The 22,421-nt window shown below is 37.9% G+C and overlaps 1 protein-coding gene and 1 pseudogene across 9 annotated transcripts in view; both read right to left on the minus strand.

Annotated features, from left to right (window-relative positions):
* The window catches only part of CARMIL1 (capping protein regulator and myosin 1 linker 1), a 268,640-nt gene that overhangs the window by 117,564 nt on the left and 128,655 nt on the right, over positions 1-22,421 (minus strand). For 8 of the 9 annotated variants that reach the window (XM_023524453.1, XM_023524449.1, XM_023524452.1 and 5 more), the window contains 5 exons: positions 20,806-20,881; positions 16,646-16,734; positions 15,413-15,507; positions 5,412-5,498; positions 111-214 (listed from right to left, as the gene is read on the minus strand). In XM_023524453.1, coding sequence (XP_023380221.1) covers positions 111-214; positions 5,412-5,498; positions 15,413-15,507; positions 16,646-16,734; positions 20,806-20,881 — 451 coding nt within the window. The remainder of the gene's footprint in view (positions 1-110; positions 215-5,411; positions 5,499-15,412; positions 15,508-16,645; positions 16,735-20,805; positions 20,882-22,421) is intronic. The other variant, XM_023524450.1, reaches the window with a different exon arrangement.
* LOC111732494 lies at positions 11,620-15,402 on the minus strand (annotated as a pseudogene).

A 22,421-nucleotide genomic window follows, 5' to 3' on the forward strand; every position in this document is an offset into this window, starting at 1 on the left:
ATGATAAAGAGAGATGGAGGGAAATGTGCTAGAAATCCATTTTTAGAAATTATTCTAGCCTTCTTAAATACAACTGCATTGAAGATAGCAGTAAGGAGAGAAAAACCTACCGAGAGGTCATCCCCACGAAGGCCACTCCCTGAGAGGTCGAGGTGGATAAGGGTGGTGGCGGTCAACGGATTGGCACTGAGAGACTGAGAAAGGCTATTCACTCCTGAAACGGTAAGAAAATCCAGTTCAATTTCCACTCCAGGAAACAAAATGAGGTTTGTGAGTTAGTATGTGTGGCCCAGCAGCCCCATCGAACTGCAGGACTGTGGTTAACCATAAGCACATCCCCAAAAGGTAGCTCAGTAGGACTGCCATTTTTGATATCCCCTCAGGAAAAACAGGTTAGTCACAGACAAAACCAAGTCACTGAATAGGAGAAAGTAATGGAATCAGCTTCATTTTGCTCCACTTCTTCTGATGTGGATGGAAAGGATTTTACTTTGAAGTCTTAGAATGATGCAAGCAACCTAATCATTCTTGTCCTTCTCTTAATCCTGCCAGGAGATTCTCAACAGTGTACAATATTTAAATGATGCAGGTGCAAATTCAGGTACTTTGAGCTACTTAAAGTACTTGGAGTTAATACAGGAATGCACCGCCCTAATGAATGTAGTGTGCTCAGGGCAAAATTTAGACTGAAATGGATTTTACAGAGAAAAAATGATCTGTACACAAAGTAAAAGCAATCCAAAGGAAAAACTGATAATTAACACTCTACGCGCTATTTACATAACATAACTGGCACAAATTAGAATCAACTGAACAAAACTGGTAATACCACCTCAGAAAACAAAGAATACGAGGAGAGCAAGATGGTTCTGTGAAGAAAGCCACGTTCTGTTGCATGTGGGTAACAGGCCTGAGAGTCAGGGCCGGGTGCTGGGTGGATGTTTAATTGGCCACTTCTTGTAATGGGGGAGTACAGGCTCTAGGAGGTATGTCACTACCAAATGGGGGCCCAGAAGAGTCTGGTCACTTACTGGGTTCAAAGAGGTCCTAGACAGTGTCCCAGTGATTACTGTTAAGATAATAGGGATTTGGGATATTGCAAAGCTCTTCATGTTTTTACTAAAACTACGTAGTTCTAAATTGTGTATTCTAGAAATATGGCTATTTCTAAATTGAGTATACTTTCGTAAATTATTATTATTATTTTTAATTTTTCAGTATAATTTTGAATATCTCAGCTTGTTTCAACAACTCTAATGCGAAACAGGAAAGAGGGTTTGGGTATACACTTGGACAGTCTCTACTGGGATAAGGGGCCAGGGTCAGGTCTGCCAGCAGAAGCCAGTGAGGCACTCCAAGAAAAACGCTGAAGGGGAGTGATAAAGAACTGACTCCAGTGTCTGACAAAGTCTCCTAAGCCATTTCTCAAGGGTTAGTCCACATTTGGGCATGTGTGGAGAAAATACGGGGTAGCATGAAACTTTATTTAACTGCAAGGAAAATTTCTTGGCTATCAACTCGATACTTATTAAGTGCTCACAAAATGTTTATGAAAGGCTGGAGATTAGGAAATATACATAACTAAGCCCCATTCTTTGCCCTCAATAAGTTCAAAGACAATCAGCAAAGAAACCAAATAAACTCTGGGATGAAAACTCAGTGCTACACAAGGTTATTTATTTATTGCAACAGATCTTTATTTAATGCCTACTGTGTACCGTGCATGGGCTTCTGAGACCCAGGGGCCACTATCCCATCCTCTAAAAGCCAGTACAGTGGGAAACACAGACAACTGAACCATCGGAGTCCAGTGAGCTCAGTACTATCAAAGATGTAAGAAACAAGAGCTTGGCAGAGAAAGAGGTGATGGTTTGATTAATTATAGTAGATAAAAGGAATCTGCGATGGCCTATAGAAAAGGTTAATTTCTGGAAGTAGCAACTATGATTGTTTAAATGGCTAAATACCCCCCGAAATAAATAAATAATAAAAAAATAAATGGCCAACTTTCTCCAGTTTGTCCTATTACTAGTATTAATGTATTTTATAATGGAATAATTGAGTCCAAAACATGGAAAATACCAGACTCATCAAGAAAATTACTTGTAAAACCATTCTTTAGTGAGGTATAACAAACTTCAATAAATAAATTCTAAAATTAGGTCAAATTAGTCTCTACGGCAAAACGCTCCTTGACAAGTGCCAGCGCTTGGCAGTTGGCCAACATCTGAATAGAATCGGGGAGAATCGTGTTATCGGCTCAGCTTCATGCTATTGACAAAGAATGAAAGGCTTCCTCCCCCGCCTGTGAGCCCACACCCACGTGAGGCCTGTGTTAACAAGCACATTAGCAGCAGGAAACTACGACAATACAGGATGGAAAAAATCAAGGCTCTTACAACCCGAACTCAACACAGATTTACATGCCATCCTGGATTCTTGGCAGTCTAGCGATTCTGACCATTCTTCCCATTTATTATTGGAGTGTTTACAGCTGGAAAAGGGTGGTACCAGATGGCCATGCATTGACATAATCTGGCAGCCAGCAGGACATTTACTAGAAATCCAGAAAACTAACATTTCGCTAACATCTGAGGAAGAGAAAGGGTATTAGAGACAGTGTGGGTATCATGGAGATATTTTAAAAGTCTTTCTTGAATTATGGAGCTATACATAGAAATGTTTTCAGAGAACTAAAATATAAATGCTAATAAAATTCAACAAAACCTTAAAACCACAATGTAATCTGAGTTATTTTGAATCTGCAAACTCTTCAGAGCCTATGTGACAGTCTGCAAGAATAATGAAAGCTTTAAGAAATCAGTTTTTTAAATATAAAAACAGTATTTCAAAATATACACTTTAGGAAGGGTGACTTAAAATTAGGACACATATTATAAAACAATATTAATTCTCACACCACTCGTTTTAAAGTACATATATGTTACTACAGGGAAGAGACAAACGTGGTGACCTTTATTTGTGAAGGAAGCGGGAAATGTGGGGCTATCCTCACGAGGAAGCTGAGGACCAGCCTCCCTAGCACCGCACTTGGACGGACAGGGACTTCAGCGAGTGGTGCCTCAGAACCAAAACATGCCTTCAGGAGGATAAATGATCACCACATCCCTCTATTTGTTTTGTAGTAATGAACAAATAAATTAAAATAAATAAATATAATCATTTTTAAATTGTTACTATTTTTAACATGTAGAAAATTCATATAAATTAAGAAAAATAATTAACACTATAATAGACAACAAAAGATGAGAACTAGCAATTCTTCATACAAATGACTAAGGAACAAGGGGGGAAAATTACCTAAGCAATAACTGAAAAAATTAAAATTAAAATATCAGAACACTTTTGCTCATATGCTTGATGAACAATGAAAAAGGAGAATAATGTCCAGTGATGGTGGGAGTATAAGGAGATTTGTACAAAATACTTAGAGGACAACTTGACAATATGTATCAAAATAAGCTTTAAAAAATGTGCAAACATTTTGATCTGGCAATTCTACTTAACAGGAGTTCATCCTAAAGAAGAAATTAACAAATAACCAATAATTAGATATAGGAATCATGTTAGTATTACTTGCATCACTGAAGAATTAAAACCATCTAAACGTACAATAACAAACCATCTAAGTAAATGATGGAACATTTTCCATAGTCTGGAATATCATGTGATATATTTAAGAAATGACAACTTAATTCAATTTAAGATACTTCCATTAAACTCTCACAATGGTTCAGGCACTGTGTCAGGTGCTGGAGATATGGAGATGAGGGCCCCATTCTAGTAGGGAAGACACAATGTTTACAGTAATGTGAGATATGTTAGATATGTGATCCAGAGTGACACAAAGAAAAAAGTAACAGATTCCCTTGAGGCCTCAGGAATAGGAAAGACGTCTCAGAAGAGATGGTCACACAGAAGGTTTTATAAAATAAACTGAAGTTCTCCAAGAATACGAGATGTAAACGGTAACAGAACATATATATATTGGTCTCTGCCCTCCATTCCTGGCACAGGGCTCCTAAACCCTGTAAATTCCTAATAGATAAGAGTATCTCTTAGGAGCATCTTTTGTACTAATGAGGCCACTCTGGGTGGCTCCTGGGTGGGTGCTGATCACCAGAAAGACCAAGCCGTAATTAGGAGCTTGGAATTTTCAGCTCCACCCCCATTTTCCAGAGAGGGGAGAGGGGCTGGAAATGGAGTTAATTGATCAGGCCTCCGTGAGGAAGCCTCCTAAAATCTCAAAAGTATGGGGTTCAGAGAGCTTCAAGGTGAGTGGCACATCAACACTGGGAGGGTGATGCACCCCAACTCCACGGAGACAGAAGTTCCTGTACTCAGGACCCTCCCAGACCTCGTCCTACGTACCTCTTCATCTGGCTGTTCATCTGTATCCTTTGTCATGTTTTTCAATAAACCAGTAAACGTACACCAGTTTTTCCCTGTGTTCTGTGAGCCACTCCAGCAAATTAATCAAACCCAAGGCTGGGGTCTTTGGAACTTCTGATAACCTGGGCTTGAACTGACGTCTGCAGAAGGGGATGAGGACAGCAGTCTGGTGGGACTGAGCCCTTAACTTATGGTAGACAACATGAGAATTGAGGTGACTGGTGTCGGAGAATCGCTTGGTGTGGGGAAAAACCTCCAAGCATCTGGTGACCAGAAGTTTCAGAAGTGAAGTGTTTCGTGTGGGTAGGAAAGGAGACATACAGGAAAGAGTAACCAGGAGGAGGGGAAGGACTAAAGTTGTCTCTACACAGGATGAAAGAAAACTTTTCAAAGAGAATAAAAGCATGTACAAAGGCATGCTATATGCAGTGATAGTTCAAATGTTACTGTGGGTTGCTGATGTGGCAAAATATTAGAACTGACACGTTCGATGAGCAACTGGAAAAGTGAGAGGCGGGTGATTGGAGTCAGGGGCGAACGGGGTGGGAGGGGACAATTCCCAGAGCAGGAAGTAGAAGAGGCGACTGGACAGTGAGGCCCAGCAGTTTTCTGTAGAGCAGACGGTCCAGCTGACAGTTGGGTGGGGGACAGGGGGATTTACCTGCGGAAGCAGGGAGGCTATCGCTTCTCCTATGATGAACCAAGAGAAATACAACCCATTGCCTCTAGGAATGTGAGGCAGGAGGCAGGAGGCAGCCAGGCCAGGTGGGCATTCCATGTTTCAAAGTTAAAGAAGTTAACGACTTCACATGTACTTCAAAACTATTCTCAACTTTGAAAGCACTTCGCTTTACACAACCAGAATTCCAATCACATAATTTCTTTATCTTAAAACTACCAGAGTATATATCACTGCATAATAATTCTAACTATTTAAGGTAGCATGGCACAACAGAAATATTATAGACATAAAATTAAGTAAATAAGATATACTGTACCTTTGGGTGACAATGAGGTTTTAGATAAATTTAAATGCTTCAATCCCTTTGGGAGTTTGGCAAATTGAATACTTAAAGAGGATATACCTGAGGAAAAAAAGTATTAAAATTTTCAAGTTCTCAGAATTTCATTTGTTTTACAAGACCTGAATATTAATTTAAATTTAATTCTAATATAAGGGATCATTTTTGCCTTTCTAATGTCAGACCTTGTTTTCCAATCATCTACCATCATGCCTCCCTTTCTTTCTGTCCTAGGAGAAAAGGTTGTTTAATTAAGCATAATAATATCAAAATTTTACCATTAGACATGTTTGCCTTTGTACCAAGTACACCTTTTCCTCATAGTCCTGTTTCAAATGCAAATACTCTTGGAAAGAATGATATAACTCCCCTCTTTTCTTTTTAACTTGTGTCTTAATGAGCTGATTGCCCTTCTGGGTGAGCAAATGTGTGCTATTTAAAGGTTGTCAAGAAAATGAGTATTGTCTACGGCCATGCCACCCTGAACAAGCCCGATTCCATCTGATCCCGTCTGATCTCAGAAACTAAGCAGGGTCGGGCCTGGTTACTACTTGGATGGGAGACCACCTAGGAGCAGGTGGTGTAGGCATAAAAAATTTAAGAAGTAAGCGATTGTAAACTGACAAAGTCCTTGCAGTCTGTGAGGTCAACCAAGGGTTGCCTCACCTTAAAAAAAAAAAAAAAAAGGAAAGGAAAAAAAAATTCAAAAAACAAAATGAGTATACTATTAACTATCAGATAACAGCTTCACTTTTAGCAGATAGATTCCAATACTTAATTGCCTTACAGCTAATAACCTCAGACAAAGCATCAGAGCATGTTTCAACTTCTTAAAGGTAGGTTTTGTAACTTATAATAACTTCTGAAAATTTTACAGTATTGAACATTGGACAGTCTCCAAATTTAATGGCCAGATTAGGAGACTGTAAACAAACACAAGCTCACTCATCTAAAGACTGCAATGAATATAGACTGTTTCCTGGGAGGAAAGAAATAATACTGGAATGTTTGCCCTTCCTACAGGTCCTTCAACCACTTCATGTTGCACACAAGTCATCACCTCCTAGGGGCATGTTCTTGGCCAAGTTCCTAAAACAGTATTAACCATGTTCCCTTAGCGATTCTCAGACTCCAGGCACCATTAAATACTAGGGCAGTGCTGCGTGCCGCCCTGTTATTTAACCCCAAGTTTTCTACAAGTTTTATCAGAGTTTGTCACAAAAACAACCTAAAAGTCATGCACCTTGACTAAGCCTCTGGACAGGTTTTCCCTGAGGATGGTGGGTGTCCTGGGAGCCCATGCCTATCTCTCCATAGCGTTTCATTGTCAAATGTGTTTGACAATCGCTGGAACAAATAACGTTAAACAGGTTTTTTATCTGAATATTTCCAGCAATTAGAATATGCTAATCTATAATGTTAACTGCAAAGAGTGGATGGGCCTGATATTTAGTTGATACATTCTTGCAAAAGAATGAATAACAAGTTAATGGGGGGAGAGATAAAAGATGGGAGTAACTTTCCAACTTGATTAATCCAAAAGGTAAAAAACATACTACAAATAGTCCCAATCATCTTCTATTCAAGAAAATTAACCCATTGTTAAAAACCTCTCTATAAAGGAAAGCAAAAGAAGCCCAATGTGAAAGAGTATATACTATATAATTCTATATTTATGAAGTTCAAGAATAAACCAAACTAATCTATCCTAACAGATAGATTAACAGTCAGTGACTAGTTATCTTTTCTGGGAGTGGAGAGCAGGAGTGGTAACCATTGGGGCAAAACACAAGAGAAGCTGTGGAGAACTAGAAATATTCTATTTATTGATCTTGGTAGTGGTTGTAGGAAAGCATTTAATTTGTAAACATTTATTAAGATGTCAACTTGGGGCTTGATTTTTTTGAATGTATATTATACTTCAAAGAAAGAATTACTTGAAAAAGTCAGGTATGGAAAATAACAGAATAAAATCTAGATGGCTTTAGATTTGAGTTTTTAGATACAACATCAAAGGCAAAATCCATAAAAGAAATAACTGATAAGCCGGACTTTCCTAAAAATTAAAATTTTATGCTCTATGAAAGACAATGTCAAGAGAATGAGAAGACAAACTACAGAATGTAAGGAAGTATTTGCAAAAGACGTGTCTGATAAAATATATCAAAGAACTCTTAAAACTCAAAAATAAGAAAATAAACCACCTGATTAAAAAACGAGCCCAAGATCTTATCAGACACCTGAGCAAAGAAAATATACAAATAAGCATATGAAAAGATGCTCCACATCATATGTCTTCAGGGAAATGCAAATTAAAACAACGAGATACCACAACACACCAATTGGAACAGCGAAAATCTAGAACACTGACAGCACCAAATGCTGACGAGGATTTGGAGCAACAGAAACTTTCACTTATTGCTGGTGGGAATGCAAAATGGTTTAGTCACTTTGGAAGACAGTTTGGCGGCTTTTTATACAACTAAACATACTCTTAACTATGATGCAACAATCATGCTCCTTGGTACTTTCCCTGAAACTATAGACACTGTGCAAAAGGCAAAACTACAGAGACAGTAGAAAGATCAATGGTTGGGGATGGGGGAGATGAATAGGTAGAACACGAAGGACTTTTAGGGCAATGAAAATACTCTGTATGACACTATAATGGTGGATACATGCCTTTACAAATTTGTACAAACACACTGACTGTACAACACTAAGAATGAACCTTAATGTAAACCATGGACTTTGAGTGACGATGTGTTGATGTAGGTTCAACTGTTAATGAAGGCACCACTCTGATGGGGATGTTGATAAACAGGGAGGCTGTGCATGTGGAGGCAGAAAGTACATGTGAAATCTCTATACAATCCTTGCAATTTTGCTATGACCCCAAAACTGCTCTAAAAATATATAATCCTTTAAAAAAAATTAGGTATGAAAGAGGAAAGAATACCAGATTCTCACTTTTAAGTTTTGATAACAGTTACCTGCCTACTCATGACCAATTCTTTTATATATTTTTATACTCAACAATGTTAAAAAAACAAAACCCCCAAAGCCCTATTCCATGTCTTCAATCATTGTGAAAATATTATATTAGATCAAAGTTAAAACCTACCACTAAACTTCAAATAAACTTGTTTTGCTTTGTTCTTTGAGAAAATGACCACTTTAAAACTTTTGTGTCAGTCACACCTATAACGCCTCATAAAACTATAAATGCCTATGACCAAATTCAAGGCCAGAACTGAACAATTATTTTACACTACTGGTGACACCCACCCATTCATTTATTCTTTAAGCATAAACTATCTTTTAAAAAAGGAAGAAGGTAGACAGAAAGGAATAAAGACTCCAGAAATACTTTTCTCTGGAAATTGAATTATCACACTGCAAATAATGAAAGTAATAACTAGTGAGGCTCTTAAATAAAAGGGGAATGAAGTCATGTTTGATAATTTATTTAAAAAGAAAAAAGCAGGACCAGATAAATAAGATTAAAGGTAAACAGGACTAAAAGCAGATATAAGATAGTCTGGTTCAAGTAGTTTTTATCAAATTCTAGACTAAGTTAATAGCTTCTTTTTTGACAAACGTTTTAATTTCCTAGGTACTCACTAGTCACAAATACACTTCTTCTTTAAAGAAATACCTGTGCTAAGTGCTAATGGAATGAAAGGCATAACTGGGCCCAGCACTGTTCGTTTTTTTAAATGAAAAATAAACTGATCTATGAAAAAAGGAAACATTATTACACAAAGGTCACTCATTTTAGCAAACTTCAGAAACAAGGTTCTGGCAACACGAATAAATCAAGAGTGGTTGGCAGCCAAAATCTCAGGAAAAACAAGCAAATTAACCTGCCCTGTACTTTCTGGAGCTGCTTACTCAATAGAGCCATATAAGAAACCAATACTGGAGAAAACAGTTCCCTATGAAGAAAGGATAGAAGATACTTTTCAGCTTTTGGACAAAACTGTTCAATTCTGTTCCCCAAATAAAGTAAAATATGGTCTTAAGCTGTGAATTAAAAGTAAATTTAAGCTAAAAGCTTTTGTTTGGAGACTTTACTGGTTGAATTACCCTATGATTTATTTTTTTTAGTATGTGTCAAATTTGCAAGAAAACAATGTCCTAATTTTTACTTCTCCTTTGAAAACAAAACTATTATAGCTCCTGCTTTGAAATATTTATGCCTAATAAAAAAGTAATTATAAAATGTTTAGTATTATAATGTGCCATCTGATGTTATCAACTTACAAACACAGGAAATTAAATTTGACATTGCAGATTTCACCCATTAATCATACATGAATTTAAAAATCTATAATACCATATAAAATTCTAATAGTGGATATTCTGGAATCAGAATCAGAATGATTCACAAAGTAGAAAAAAAGTTTAAGGAGGTCCTGGCTAATTGAAAGCATCAATATTAATAATTTAACAAAATTCTGCCTGTGGAGTTCTAGCAACATGATACAGGAAACAAAAGGCTTCCTTCTTGACTGTTAGAAAGCATATAGATTTGAACACTGTAGATGTCAGAATATAGATGAGTTATTTAGATATCTACCGATACCTATGGCTTCCATGGAGTGTTCAGAAATACTACAAAAAGCGAACAGACAAATAAAATACAATGAAATATTCTTATTTCAAAAATAAGGCTGAGAGAAAGAGATTCAAGAACTAGTAATACAGGAATAAAAGATTAGTGGAAAAAATAAAGTCAGTACACCTAACTTTTAAGTGTCCTAAAATCCAAATCTGTGCAGTTTTTAAAATAATGTTTTACCTGTGTAACCATGAAAATATCAATTAAATATGGCTGACATCACAACTCCAAAGAAAATTACTTTCTAGGTTATAACTATCATACAGAAATCTGGCATCTTTAAATATTAAAATGACTACTTAAGAAAATTTACTGACATGCTATGGACTAAGCCAGTGTTTTTCACATGGCGTGCACAAAATTCTTTCCTTTCACTTCCAAAGTTAAATCAGACAATCAATCACAATCACAGTTTAAGAGACTGAGTGATTGATTACTCAAAAAATCCTGGGAGGAAACCTGACAAGTGGTATCAGGTACAACTCCACAAGACTTTGTCTAAATCACATAAATACACATTTCCTCACTCGTAAAGGGAAATGATAATACTTGCACTATTTAGCTTCACAAAACTATTTTGGGAATCAAATGAAGTAGAAAAGCTAATACTTCTGGAGTTTACAGTAGCTGACATGTCATTCTTACCTGTTTATGTGCATTATCTCATTTAATTCTTAGAATACCCTAGGTGACAGATATAGATAAAGACTGAGGCACAGGGAAGTTAGGTAACTTGTCCAAAGAAACAGCTAGAAACAGGCGAAATTCAAAACAGAACACATAGTTTGACTCCAGATCCCACTAATATACACTAAGGGGTATAAAAGACATAAAGTACCAAAAAATGTTGGCAGCAATTCTAGAATTTATTTCACATCTTTTTTAGAAGATCAAATCAGAGCCACCGCCAGAAGGTCAGGAAAAAAAACACTTGGGTATTCCAGGTCAACATTTCCAAAGAAAAATCATTCTGAGATAGGATTTTAAATCATCTTCAAACAAAATAATGAAACTTAGAACAAAACGAGGGGAGGAAAAGGACAGACAGTCCCAACAAGGCTGAGATCATAAAAATTTGGGTAATTGGGAAGGATAACCAGGAAAAACAAAACACAACCTGCAGCACTTAGGGAAGTAAAGTATGTGAAATGAGCAGAGAGGAAAGCTATGTTCTCTGAAAATGCTCAACTTTGATCCAAGAAGTAATGTTACATCCATAAGATTAGTGACCAGGAGATGACCAAGAACCACAACACTGGGTTAGGCCAGGGAGCTCACACAGGACTAGTTAACAATGTTCAGCCACAGCAGTGACGTTGAGTCTCTTCTACCACGACCCACACAAAGGAACAGAGCTGACGTGGTGATGCAGGAACCTCACACAAAAATAAATACATTAGAAAACTAAAACCAAAGCTTTCCTGAAATATACACTCTGATATTTTCCGTTTTTTCCTTTACCAAAATAAGATTTTGAAGTTGTTCGAAAGACACTGAATAAGGAAGGAGACCTAAGACTCAATGGATGTAGACTCCAAATTCATATTCTGTCTCATCCCCACCAAAGGTCTCCGTCTTGCCAAAAAGTTGCTTTCTTTGGTAATTTCTTTTTTTAGCTTCTTGGAAAAGTGATCTTCTCCCATAAACCATCTTCGTTTTTTCTTTTCTTTTTTTTTTTTTCCTAGAGTAGAACTTTATTTTCAGGAAAGACATGTTTTTTAGAGATGGGTATTTAAAAATAAAATCAAGGTAGATCTAATATGTTCAACAAATTATGTGTGTGTGCGGGCAAGAGGGTTCAGCCAGAGGTGAAGTGGAAAGGCTCTCTAGCATTCCCTTATCACCTCGCTGCAACCGGAAATCCACAGGTGGAAAGGCATCCAGGAACACAGTCCTGGATGAAGTCATTCTGTCTCTGCATCCTAAATACTACGCACTGGCCCACCTGTAAATCGGTGCAGCACGCAGCTCCTCCTCTGGACCACGACCTTGGAAGGAGGCTCAGTAAATCTCTGTAGTTTTAATGTTGACAGTAATGCCATAAATTACTAGAAAGTGGTTTTCATTTTTTTCCTGGTCATTTAATTCTGTCAGACGTAAGATGACTAAGCGAATGCCATCTTCTTGTCTGTCAAATTCGCTAAGAAGGTGATGAGTCAGTTTTTGTGATAACTGCCCATCGTCACTGAAGCTGTCCACGAAGTACACTTCCAGCCTTCCACATTGAGCGTGGTCAGAAAAAGATTTTACGGCATTCATGATCAAAGGGACCTCAGCTTCGGTGTCAATTCCATCACAATGTGTCAAGCAGGTAGCCCCATTACCTATGTGCCTCAAGACCACAATGTGACAAGTGGTGGCATCAGCAGAACCCAGAATGAAGATGGAGACATCCTTTAGGGAGGTCCCTGCAAGCTCCTTTTGCTGAACATACAGAGGCCCTGGGGTCCCATTTGTTAGACTAACGTCTGAGAATTCTCTTTCCTCCGGAAGTGGGTGGGCTTGGACAAGCTCCTCAGCAGACTGCGGCAGCCACACTCACCGCCCCTTGACCAGCAGTGGCACTGTGGAGGCGGCCAGCCGCCTGGGGAAGGCCCAGGGATGTGGCGGCCTCTAATATTTTCTATTCTCTTCTACTTCCTGTGTTTTTAATGCTTGTCATGAATTATTAAATTGATCTCATGATCTGCTAATGGGTCTTGACCTACAATCAGAAAATGCACTCTGTTAGAAGGCCAAGAGCAAGCTGGGGACAGGCCTGGCCCTGCAGCCAGGATGAGAAGAGCTCATGTGTGTGCTGTCACTGCCATGTGTGGCTCTCTCAGAGAGAGAGCAGAGCCTGGGGCATCTGAAGCACTGCACATACACATTGCACCTCTGCTTCCAAATCATACCTAAACCTTCTTCACCACAAGCCCCTTAACGACAGAAGGCCACCTGTCCTTTCTACACAGTATGATGAGGAGACTGAACTATAAATATACGATTTAACTACGAATGCTTGCCTCCTGCTTTTTATTGTTTTCAAACCTAAAATACTGTCATTGAAAAGCTCAGAAACAAAAATTATGAACACTTTCCCCCAGATTTAAATTTCTATGAATATTTTATTCAGTTGGATTCCTTGTAGAATTTCCATCCAGTAGCTGAGAAGCTACCTGCGATCTTCAAGTATTTTGCCTAAATTTAAAAACAACAACAACAGCAACCTAGGAAGAATTGGTGTTCAGGAGCTCAGCCTAAGAGTGCAGACAGGTGGGAAACATGGTGCCAAGAGCACAGGAAATACAGCAAGAAATGAGTCTAGGGGGCAGAAACGAGGAAAGTTTAGCTTGAGAAAACATTTTCAGGAGTGTCACAAATTGAGTGTGTGTGAGCAGATGCCATACTGAAGAATAGGTGTGTACACACGAAGCTGAGGAAAACATCCTTGATATATGATTTTAACATCTGTGAATAAACTTCAGGTAGATGAAAAGACACACAAAATCAGGTCTCAGAGATAGGAAGATGGAGAAAAAAGGCAGGAAAATGTCATCATTGAACACATGTTCGGACTCCACACAACAAAGAAATCTCTATAAACTTCGCTATAATTTACAAGTGCAATTTAAAACAAAAAAACTACAGAAAATTAAAATTATATAAAATCCAACTCAATTTAAAGAAAATATTTATGGATTATACTACTGGTTGCAAAGTGGTTCCTCACTGTGGTTTAAGTTTGCCTTTCCCTAATGACTAAGCGTGTTCTTCCTGGTCTGCTGCACCCTGGGTTCCACATCCGTAGGACCTGCCTCCAATGTCTGCCTCCAAAGTCTTGCCTTTCAGTAGACAAGTAGGTGTGAGTTCATCTTAAAAACAAAACCTTCTGAAAGGTGATTTCCACTTTGTCCCATTCTCCCCTCTGTAACACCTGACGAATGGAGAGAACACCTGTTTTCTTTCCAGAACTGATGATGCCCAGGGAAGCCCCCACTCCAGGAATGCACATCCATGACCGCCAGCTGTGGCTGATTCTAGGAAGGCCTTCCATGGGGTCTGGTTTTCTAATACAGGCTCCACTTTCCTCTAGATTCACTACGATTCAGATGCTGGGAAGCTACTCTTGAAATGTCTGCTTGAACACCAGACGGGTGTCTCTTTCAAAGAATAATGACGTCCATATCAGAAACAAAAAGCAGAACTGAGTGTCTCTATCAGTATCTTCAGCTCTGTTTAATAATTAATCCTCATCAAATGCATAACATTACAAGATAAAAGGCCCTTATTCGACAATGCTGGAAAACATCTGCAACAGATAAAGAAAACAAAATATTCCCTATACGGATGAAGCTATTTTTCTTAAACCTGGTCCATCCACATTCTCTGAGAATTCAAATTCTTGAGCTTCACATTCTAAACCTACTGACTCTTCCCTCTACCCAAAATTTCCTTCTACTAAAACTTTCTTCTGCCTCATCCTGAATTCGAATCCTTCAACGTCTCCCTATTCTTACACTCAAATCTTGTGAAACATTAAAACACATCTGTGGTAGGCAGAATTGCACGATGGTCCCCAAGACTCCTGCACCCTGGTATACAGATCCTGTATAACTTCCTGTGTGTGGTGTGGACCACTGAGTATGATGGGATAGCACTTAACATGATTAGGTTACGAATCAATTGATATTTGAGTTCATCAAAAAGGAGGTTGTCCTGGGTGGGCCTGACCCAATCATGTGCTCTGTTTAAAAGAAAGTAAAGCATCTCAGAGATATGCTCCTGCTGGCCTTGAGCATGATATAAACCTGTTGTGAGAGAATGGGCCACATGGTAAGAACCTCAGCTTAGCCTCTGAGCCTGCAGTGGTCCCTAATGGGCAGCTAGCAAGAAAATGGTGACCCTAGTCCTATAGTCCCAAAGAAATTAATTTTCCCAACAAAGAAGACCCCAAGTCACAGGTAAGATCACAATCTGGCTAATAACTTGATTTTGGCCTTGTGAGACTGAGTAGAGAACCCAGCCAACCTCTACCCAGACTGCCAACCCAAGCAAACTGTAAGGTAATAAATGAGTCATTTTAAGCTACCAAGTTTGTGGCAATTTGTTACACAGCAATAGAGAACTAATACAATAGTTTAAAAATATTATCCTCCTTTCTGTTTGTATCACTTGAAAAGCCATTCATTGGATGATAGAATTTTAGCAAGAGTATTTTCATCAAGGGGTGGAAATGGAAGCCAATAAGAACTAAAGCAGCACTTATAACATAATTACAGCTAAGCTGATTCTATTCTTCAGTCACGGCAAAATTAAACTCCCTAATCCGTTTACAATTCTGGCATCAATGGTCTTGTAAACTCTACGGTACCTCGGTCCTCCAGTGGGTTGCCAGCAAGGTCAATCGTGTGGAGTCCTGAGCTTGGATTATGTGCTAGAGCACTGGCCAGTTTCTGTGCAAAATCTCTGGAAGTAAACAAAACAATATTAAATAACACAAGATGCAAAACTGTTTAAATAAAACACTTAAAGCTAGAACAGCTAGAGTGAAAGCTAAAAAAAAGCTTCTTTACAATATTAAATTATGCATCATATATTTGTTAACACCCCATCTAATTTTACACAGGTATATAACCTCATTTGAGAATCTAAAGTCACAGCTGAAATACGGTTCATTTTGATTAGCCAAAACTTCATTCAGAAGCCAAAAGAAAATATAGAATTATCCCATTAAAGACACATTTTCAGAACACTATTAATAGTACTAGGTGGCCCCCCCATAACTTAAAAAAAAAAGTCCTGAATTGAACATGCTTTTCATGAAAAATGCAATCAGCTATTCACTATATCTTAGTTCTCATTTCATGCAACACTCACGAATGCAAACCTGATTGCTCTAATTATTGAGTTTAAAGGCTACAATTGCTAGCACTATATTTTAACAAAAATCAAAATCACTATTTTAGGTATGTTTAACTTAAAATAATGCACTAAGTGCTATGATTGTGAAACTGCCAACCGTCACTTAGTAGCATTAAAGTTTTGTTCTAGCAGATTCAAACTCTATGCCCCACCTGAGACTTAAGTATAGACTACCGAACCACGAGATGAAGATGATGAAAGTGAGAATTTGGAAAGGGAGGGAAATGGTTAAAACAGATCAAAGCAAAGCAGTAAAATCATGAAACAGGTTATTACTACAACTGCCATCAATGATACTAACAAAAGCTAACACGTAGCATCTAGAATATGAAAGATACTGTTCTGAGCACTAATATTATCTCCATATTAAAGATAAAGAGACTAAGGCACAGAGAGTTGAAACAACTTGCTCAAGGCCATGAGGCATCTGGCTTAAGGGTCTATGCTCTCCACCACTACCGCCATGCACCATCGAAAACATCAAGTGACACAACAGTAAACGATGTTATAAAATCCGTGAGCTTTGGGATAATGATGGGGATTATAGGGATTTTCTTTTTAAGAAGGGAAAACATGATACTCTAAATGTGAATAGCCCAATTTTTTAAACTATGTATTAATTTTAGAGGAAATGGCAAAAAGTTTTAAAGCAACATATTCATATATTCAGGAAAATACTCACGTTCTAAGTCCAGCATTTTCCAACACCAATTCTTCCAATCGATTAGACCTACTCACCACTCTTAAAATCTGTTCACAGACATCAGTGGACTGCAACAGAAAACATTCTTTAGCTATTAAGTCTACAAATGAGCTCACTTCATTGTTATAAACCTATGCAGATATAAAGTTGCAATTAAACAAATCATTCATTCATGCATTCATTCAGTAAACCTTAACTGAGAATCTACTACCACTCGTCATCATGATAAAGGTCCTGAGGATACAATGACATAAAGGACAAAGTCTCTGCCTTCAAGAGTGTTCCGTCTAGCACAGAAATCAGACTAGAAAATATACTTACAATAGAATAATAAAAAGGCCATTTGGATAACGCCATGGACACAGAGAGGTGCATCTCACTCAGTCTTGGGAAAACCAAAAGGAATTCTCAAAGACAGTGATGTGCAAAGTGGAGAATAAAGACTAAATGGTGATGAGGAGGAGGAGGATTACTTTACTAAGGTCTGGTCTTGTGCCAGGCACTGAGCTAAGTCCTTGATGTGTATTTCATTACAAGCTGTTAATTATTATTCCCTTTGTATAGATAAAAAATTAAGGTTTAAAGATGTTACGTACTTTAAAGGGATGCTAAGACTTGATAAACATAAACTACTGTTTTGATGTTCCCCTTAGTGCTCTCTAAAAGACAGCAAAGTGGGAAACAGCATAATAAAAATAAATAGCTTGATAAATAATGGCTTCGTGTTAATAAACAGTTATGTTTTTAAAAATTACATACATAATTATAAAATTATCCTGTCGAAATACTTTAAATGCTTAGGATAGAACATTAAATGAAAATGTATAATTAAAAAGAAGTGTTCAATAAAGATTACAAAAATTGAAATGGTTAATGTATGTAGTAAAAGTTTTGAGAAGACTAGGAAAAATGAAAAGGTGTGCCTGGTGGTGGAACTGTGCATTTTTTCTTTTAAATTTGTACTTATTAATGTTTTTACATTTATTTATATCCTGCCTTATTCCAAAACTAATTTAAGATGGCTCCTGACCTTAAAACTATTTAAATATTAGAAAGTGATTTTAAAAATCTCATTACAACTTAGGGTCTATTTAAATCCTTTATGAATTTTTAAAAAGGGAGTGAGGGAATCATGTTCTGTGTGCCATGGCATACAACAGTCAAAGTGGTTTCTTTTCTTAAATACCACATAAAAATGTTACAGTTCTTTGATTCAGCGGATCATAAATATGCAACTGGATTAACCATTTTTAGAACGGTCTGAAATGCTGCGGAAGTTCTAAAGTATCCTTCAGAAAACCTGACTTAGGAGCACACCAAGTCCACAGCAGCTACGGCTCTTACAATTCTAATGTGCTATCTGGCTTCATTCAGTCTATCATGTGGATTGCACACTGTTCCGGGTTTCTAATGTGTCCCTCAGATTAATGAGGGAAGAGGAAAATTAATTCCAATTGACCTGATGCCCGCAATTTACATTATGCTGATGGTGGTGATTTTCAAAATGGTGACTCCTAATCAGAATAATTCTTTGTCTTACAATATACAACAAGGGGAACTGATCTTATTCTGTTGTCATGATAAAAAGTGATTATTCAAACTATGAATGTTTATCCAGGAGATATCCTAATTTCCAGAAACAATCATAGTATCATGACCTTTGTAGGGCGACCTCATAGAGCACCCACAAAAATAACTTACCACAGGAGGACTTTCACTTACTCACTGGGTGTAACCATGGCAATAACATTTATAAAACGGAGTATATGAAAAGTGTGTCCAACTTTTCTTTAAGATGCCAGTGGGGGAGAGGTATAACAAGTTATTCAGGATTACATTAGTGGCGCTACTTTTTGTTAAGTGCCAACTACATGAAAGGCACTGCTTTCTACACTGAAGAATATACAGTGATGAAAATTTTAAAGAGACACACACAAACCTAGATACCAAATAAAATGTGACCATTATAGCAGTGTCCCCAAATAGCAGTGTTTGCTGCATATTCAGCCCTACAGTCACAGATTTGCGGTTGGTGGGGTGGGGGGAGGTGGGGCTGTAGAATAACAAAATAATACAATGACTCACCAAGAGTCTGCATTTAGTTAAAAAAATAAAATGAAGATAAACATGAAGAACTGCTATTCTTTTTGAAGACTGCAATGTTATCCCAAAGACCATTTTTCCTTTTAAAATACCAAATAGTAAAATTATGCATATATGTGTTTTTGTGCTTAAATATCATCAGTTAATGAAAAACAATAAGTCCTGAAATCCTGTCACTCTCCTTCCTTTCATCTCAAGATACCCAGGAAAGCATATGAGCGCTTACAGGCTTTGTTTCTTCAGGAATGAAATCATTAGATACATAGTTTCTTTCCTAAACAGCTAAGGCAGCTGAAAGATGACACGCAGGAAGAAGAATGACAGAATGGCAGCACCAACGACCTGGACACATTCCGCCACTAGTGAGTTGGGACAATTTCCAAAAGTGAGAAATCTACCACCTCTTCAGAGCTCTCCTGTGCTCCATTCTAAAATGAGCTTAGGTGAATGTCTGAACAAGACAGGAAAACTGACATGGTAGAGAAGCACTGTCCTGACCCCACGATCCCTGGGCTAATCCACTTCTCATTCCTCTAATGGCTCCCCTCTCCCAGCTGTAACCTCTGCTGGCTCAGTCCTGAACATGGTCCCCATCCCAGCAGCAAACAAGAGTTTTCTGTTCCCAGGTCTCCCAACATGGCTTTCTGTCTGTTCCCAGAGAGTTCACCTGGCTCCCCTGCCATCCCCATCTCCAGCACCATTGACCACAGACACTCTGTTTAACTGATAAAGTTTCCATAATTCATGCTCCCACATTTGCTTATTTCTCAGCCTCTTTGCTAGTTAACAGGTATAAAATGCCTATAACATGTCAGGTACTGCGTTCGAATTTCTATATGCATTATTTACTCATCTCAGTAGCCTGAAAATTAGTTATATTCCTATGTCCATTCATTCAACAAACTAACCTGACATCTACTTATTAAGATAGTTTTTACTGAGTAGTTATTATGAGCCACAAAATAAGCACTAGATAGAGATGAAAAAGATGTGAGTCCCAACAGTAGGCACACAGGAAGCTGAGGCCCTGAGGGTCAAGTAACTTATTTAAGGTCACATGGTTTTGTAATAAGAGTCCGAATCTGAAACCCAAGTGTCTGTTTCCAAGTCCACACTCTTTCCTGCACCACAATGGCTCTTAATGGGCCCCGTGTAAGTTCAGCCCGTGCTTCTACAGAAAACGCCTCAAGCCGCTCACCCCCAGGCCAGTTCAGAGAACCAACAGCCAATCCTCTAGGAAATCTCAACTTTCCCCTTTCTATAGATCTATATCTCAGTCCAAACCCTACCTCTTTGCTATGAACACCTTAAACCACCAGTTTCTGTGACCTCTGAAAGCTGGAGGCTTGAATGTAAGAGTCTCCAATAAAACAACATCTGAATTATTTCCTGTCCTAAAATGAAGCAGCAACAAGCTAACTCTTGGATAAGCATCCATCTATGTGGCTGCTTTGGAAATGCAAAAAAAAACCCTAACAGAGCGTCTTATTCCCACTAGTCAAACAGATCAAAAATTTGGTTCCCCCATACCTTCCAAAAACCAACAGATTTCACTTTGATTTCATTTTGCTTACATATAAATCTACCCAAACACTCATCTAGAAAATTGAATGTTAACTACCATAACTAACTCAACCAAAGCAACTCTACCTGGTAACATTTTCCTAAATTCTTAGGAAGGAAGTTTTGTAGCAATGTAATGAAAGACAGGAACATAAAATCTGCTATTTGCAGTTGTGCAAATGTAACTTAAATAGTTTTTGCCAACAGAATGAGTGTGTACTGAAGGCTACAATAAATGTCTTTCTGTTCATCATCCAAAATTGCCTGAAGCAGCTGAAAACATGAGGACGTACTCTCTGAGGCATCTCACATTACGAACTTTATAAAATGTTATGAAGATCACTGATAGGAAAATATCTCCTCAATAAATAACATGTATGCAGCTTGTCAGTATAGCAGAAAAACAAATGTTTTTTGATAAATATTAGGTTTTTGAAATTCAACATAGCTAAGCAACATCTTCTATTACTTACCAGTTTTAGATCCTTAGAGGACAGCTTTGTGAACCATTGATTGTATTCCAGAGCAGCAATGATAGGTATTAGATCCCTAGAAGCAGAAATAACAAAATAAATGAATGTGCTCTTGCAACAGCCACATTGGTACTTTATTTTTAATCCATGACATCCCCATTTACTTGTTAATTTCTATTATTTATATACAAACACACCATCCAGGCAAAAATATTTCAACTACTAGATGACAATTAAATTCTCTAGGACAGATCCTTCAGTATGATGTAAGCAGAATTCTTAAAAGCTGAAGTTAAATTAATTACCTCTAGGGACTCCGATTCCTATTTCCAAAGGAAAAGAGGATGGTAGCAGTATTTGCTTGTCTTACTTCTTTAATTTACTTCATAAATTTTTTATCTACATCAAGTATGTCATATAATCTCTAGTCAGAGGAATTTATAAAAGTGCAAGGATCGTGTCTAGACTGATAATAAGTGAAACAGATGGATCCCCAATGCATAGAAAGCATCCTACAACTATTTGGTAGTTTCTTGCAGATATTAACACTAATTATATACATGAGAGAGCCATGGAGTGAAGCTATTTGATCAGCGACCTGCCACCACTCTATTTTTCCTGCCTGATCTCCTATCACATGTCATAACTCATACTCAACCCCAAAAGCAGACAGTTCACTAACTCATCAAAACATATTATGCAATTTCACTATCAGAATTATCTTTAACTGCTATGGTTCAGCTACGAAAATCCACATGTCCTTCAGTGCCTGTATCATACACCCCTCTTCCGTAAGGTCTCCCTAGTCGTCCGGCCAGCATACTGCTTGCAACTCTAGTATTTATTTTATTCTATCTTTGTATTAGTTTGCTGCTTAAACATCAGTCCTTTACCATCTCTAAGTTCTTTGAAGACTAAGTCTCTTGTTTTAGTTTTGTGGCTTCAGTGAGGCCATATCAGTTTTATCCTTAGGGCAAATACAAGTAGCAAATACTTAAATTTTTAAGAAATAGAAAAGAAAGGCAGAAAGTAAAGAGAGAGCTAAAAACCAGCATTATTTCAGAGCTTGTAGGTACCAGGCCCTGTACTAGATCATCTCACTTAAAATCTGAAGACAATGTAGGAGGAGGTTAATTATCGCTTACATTTTACAGATGAAGAAACAGGTGTTCAGGGACATCTAGGCCACAGGGACAGGACTACAGTTGAAGCACAGAGTCTGATGCATCATGTGTACAGTTTCATTAGACATGCTTTTAAAAGGCAAAATGAGAGCCCGTACAGAAAACCGTGCAAAAAAAGTAGCAGTCTCAGTCATATGATTCCACATGCCATTTTCCTACTTTATTCACTTTAAGTTTCAGATTTAAAAAGAAAGTTTTAGATTAAAAAGCAAGCATGACAACTCTTTACGCAATTGCTATGGTCTTCACTGTTTTCATCTCTCTCCACTGACCAAGTGCTCAGAACAAGTCCCGGCTGCTCTCCCAGCGTCTCAGGACAAGCTATAGCTTCTCTGAGGGTGAATTCCACCTCGTTACACAGCCTTCTCCTGTCCTGCTCCACTCAGGGACTACGGCAACATCCTCATCTCAGCTCCTTTTGTGGATTTAATG

Source organism: Pteropus vampyrus, unplaced genomic scaffold (genome assembly GCF_000151845.1).
Source record: "Pteropus vampyrus isolate Shadow unplaced genomic scaffold, Pvam_2.0 Scaffold463, whole genome shotgun sequence".
Classification (NCBI taxonomy): Eukaryota; Metazoa; Chordata; class Mammalia; order Chiroptera; family Pteropodidae; genus Pteropus; species Pteropus vampyrus.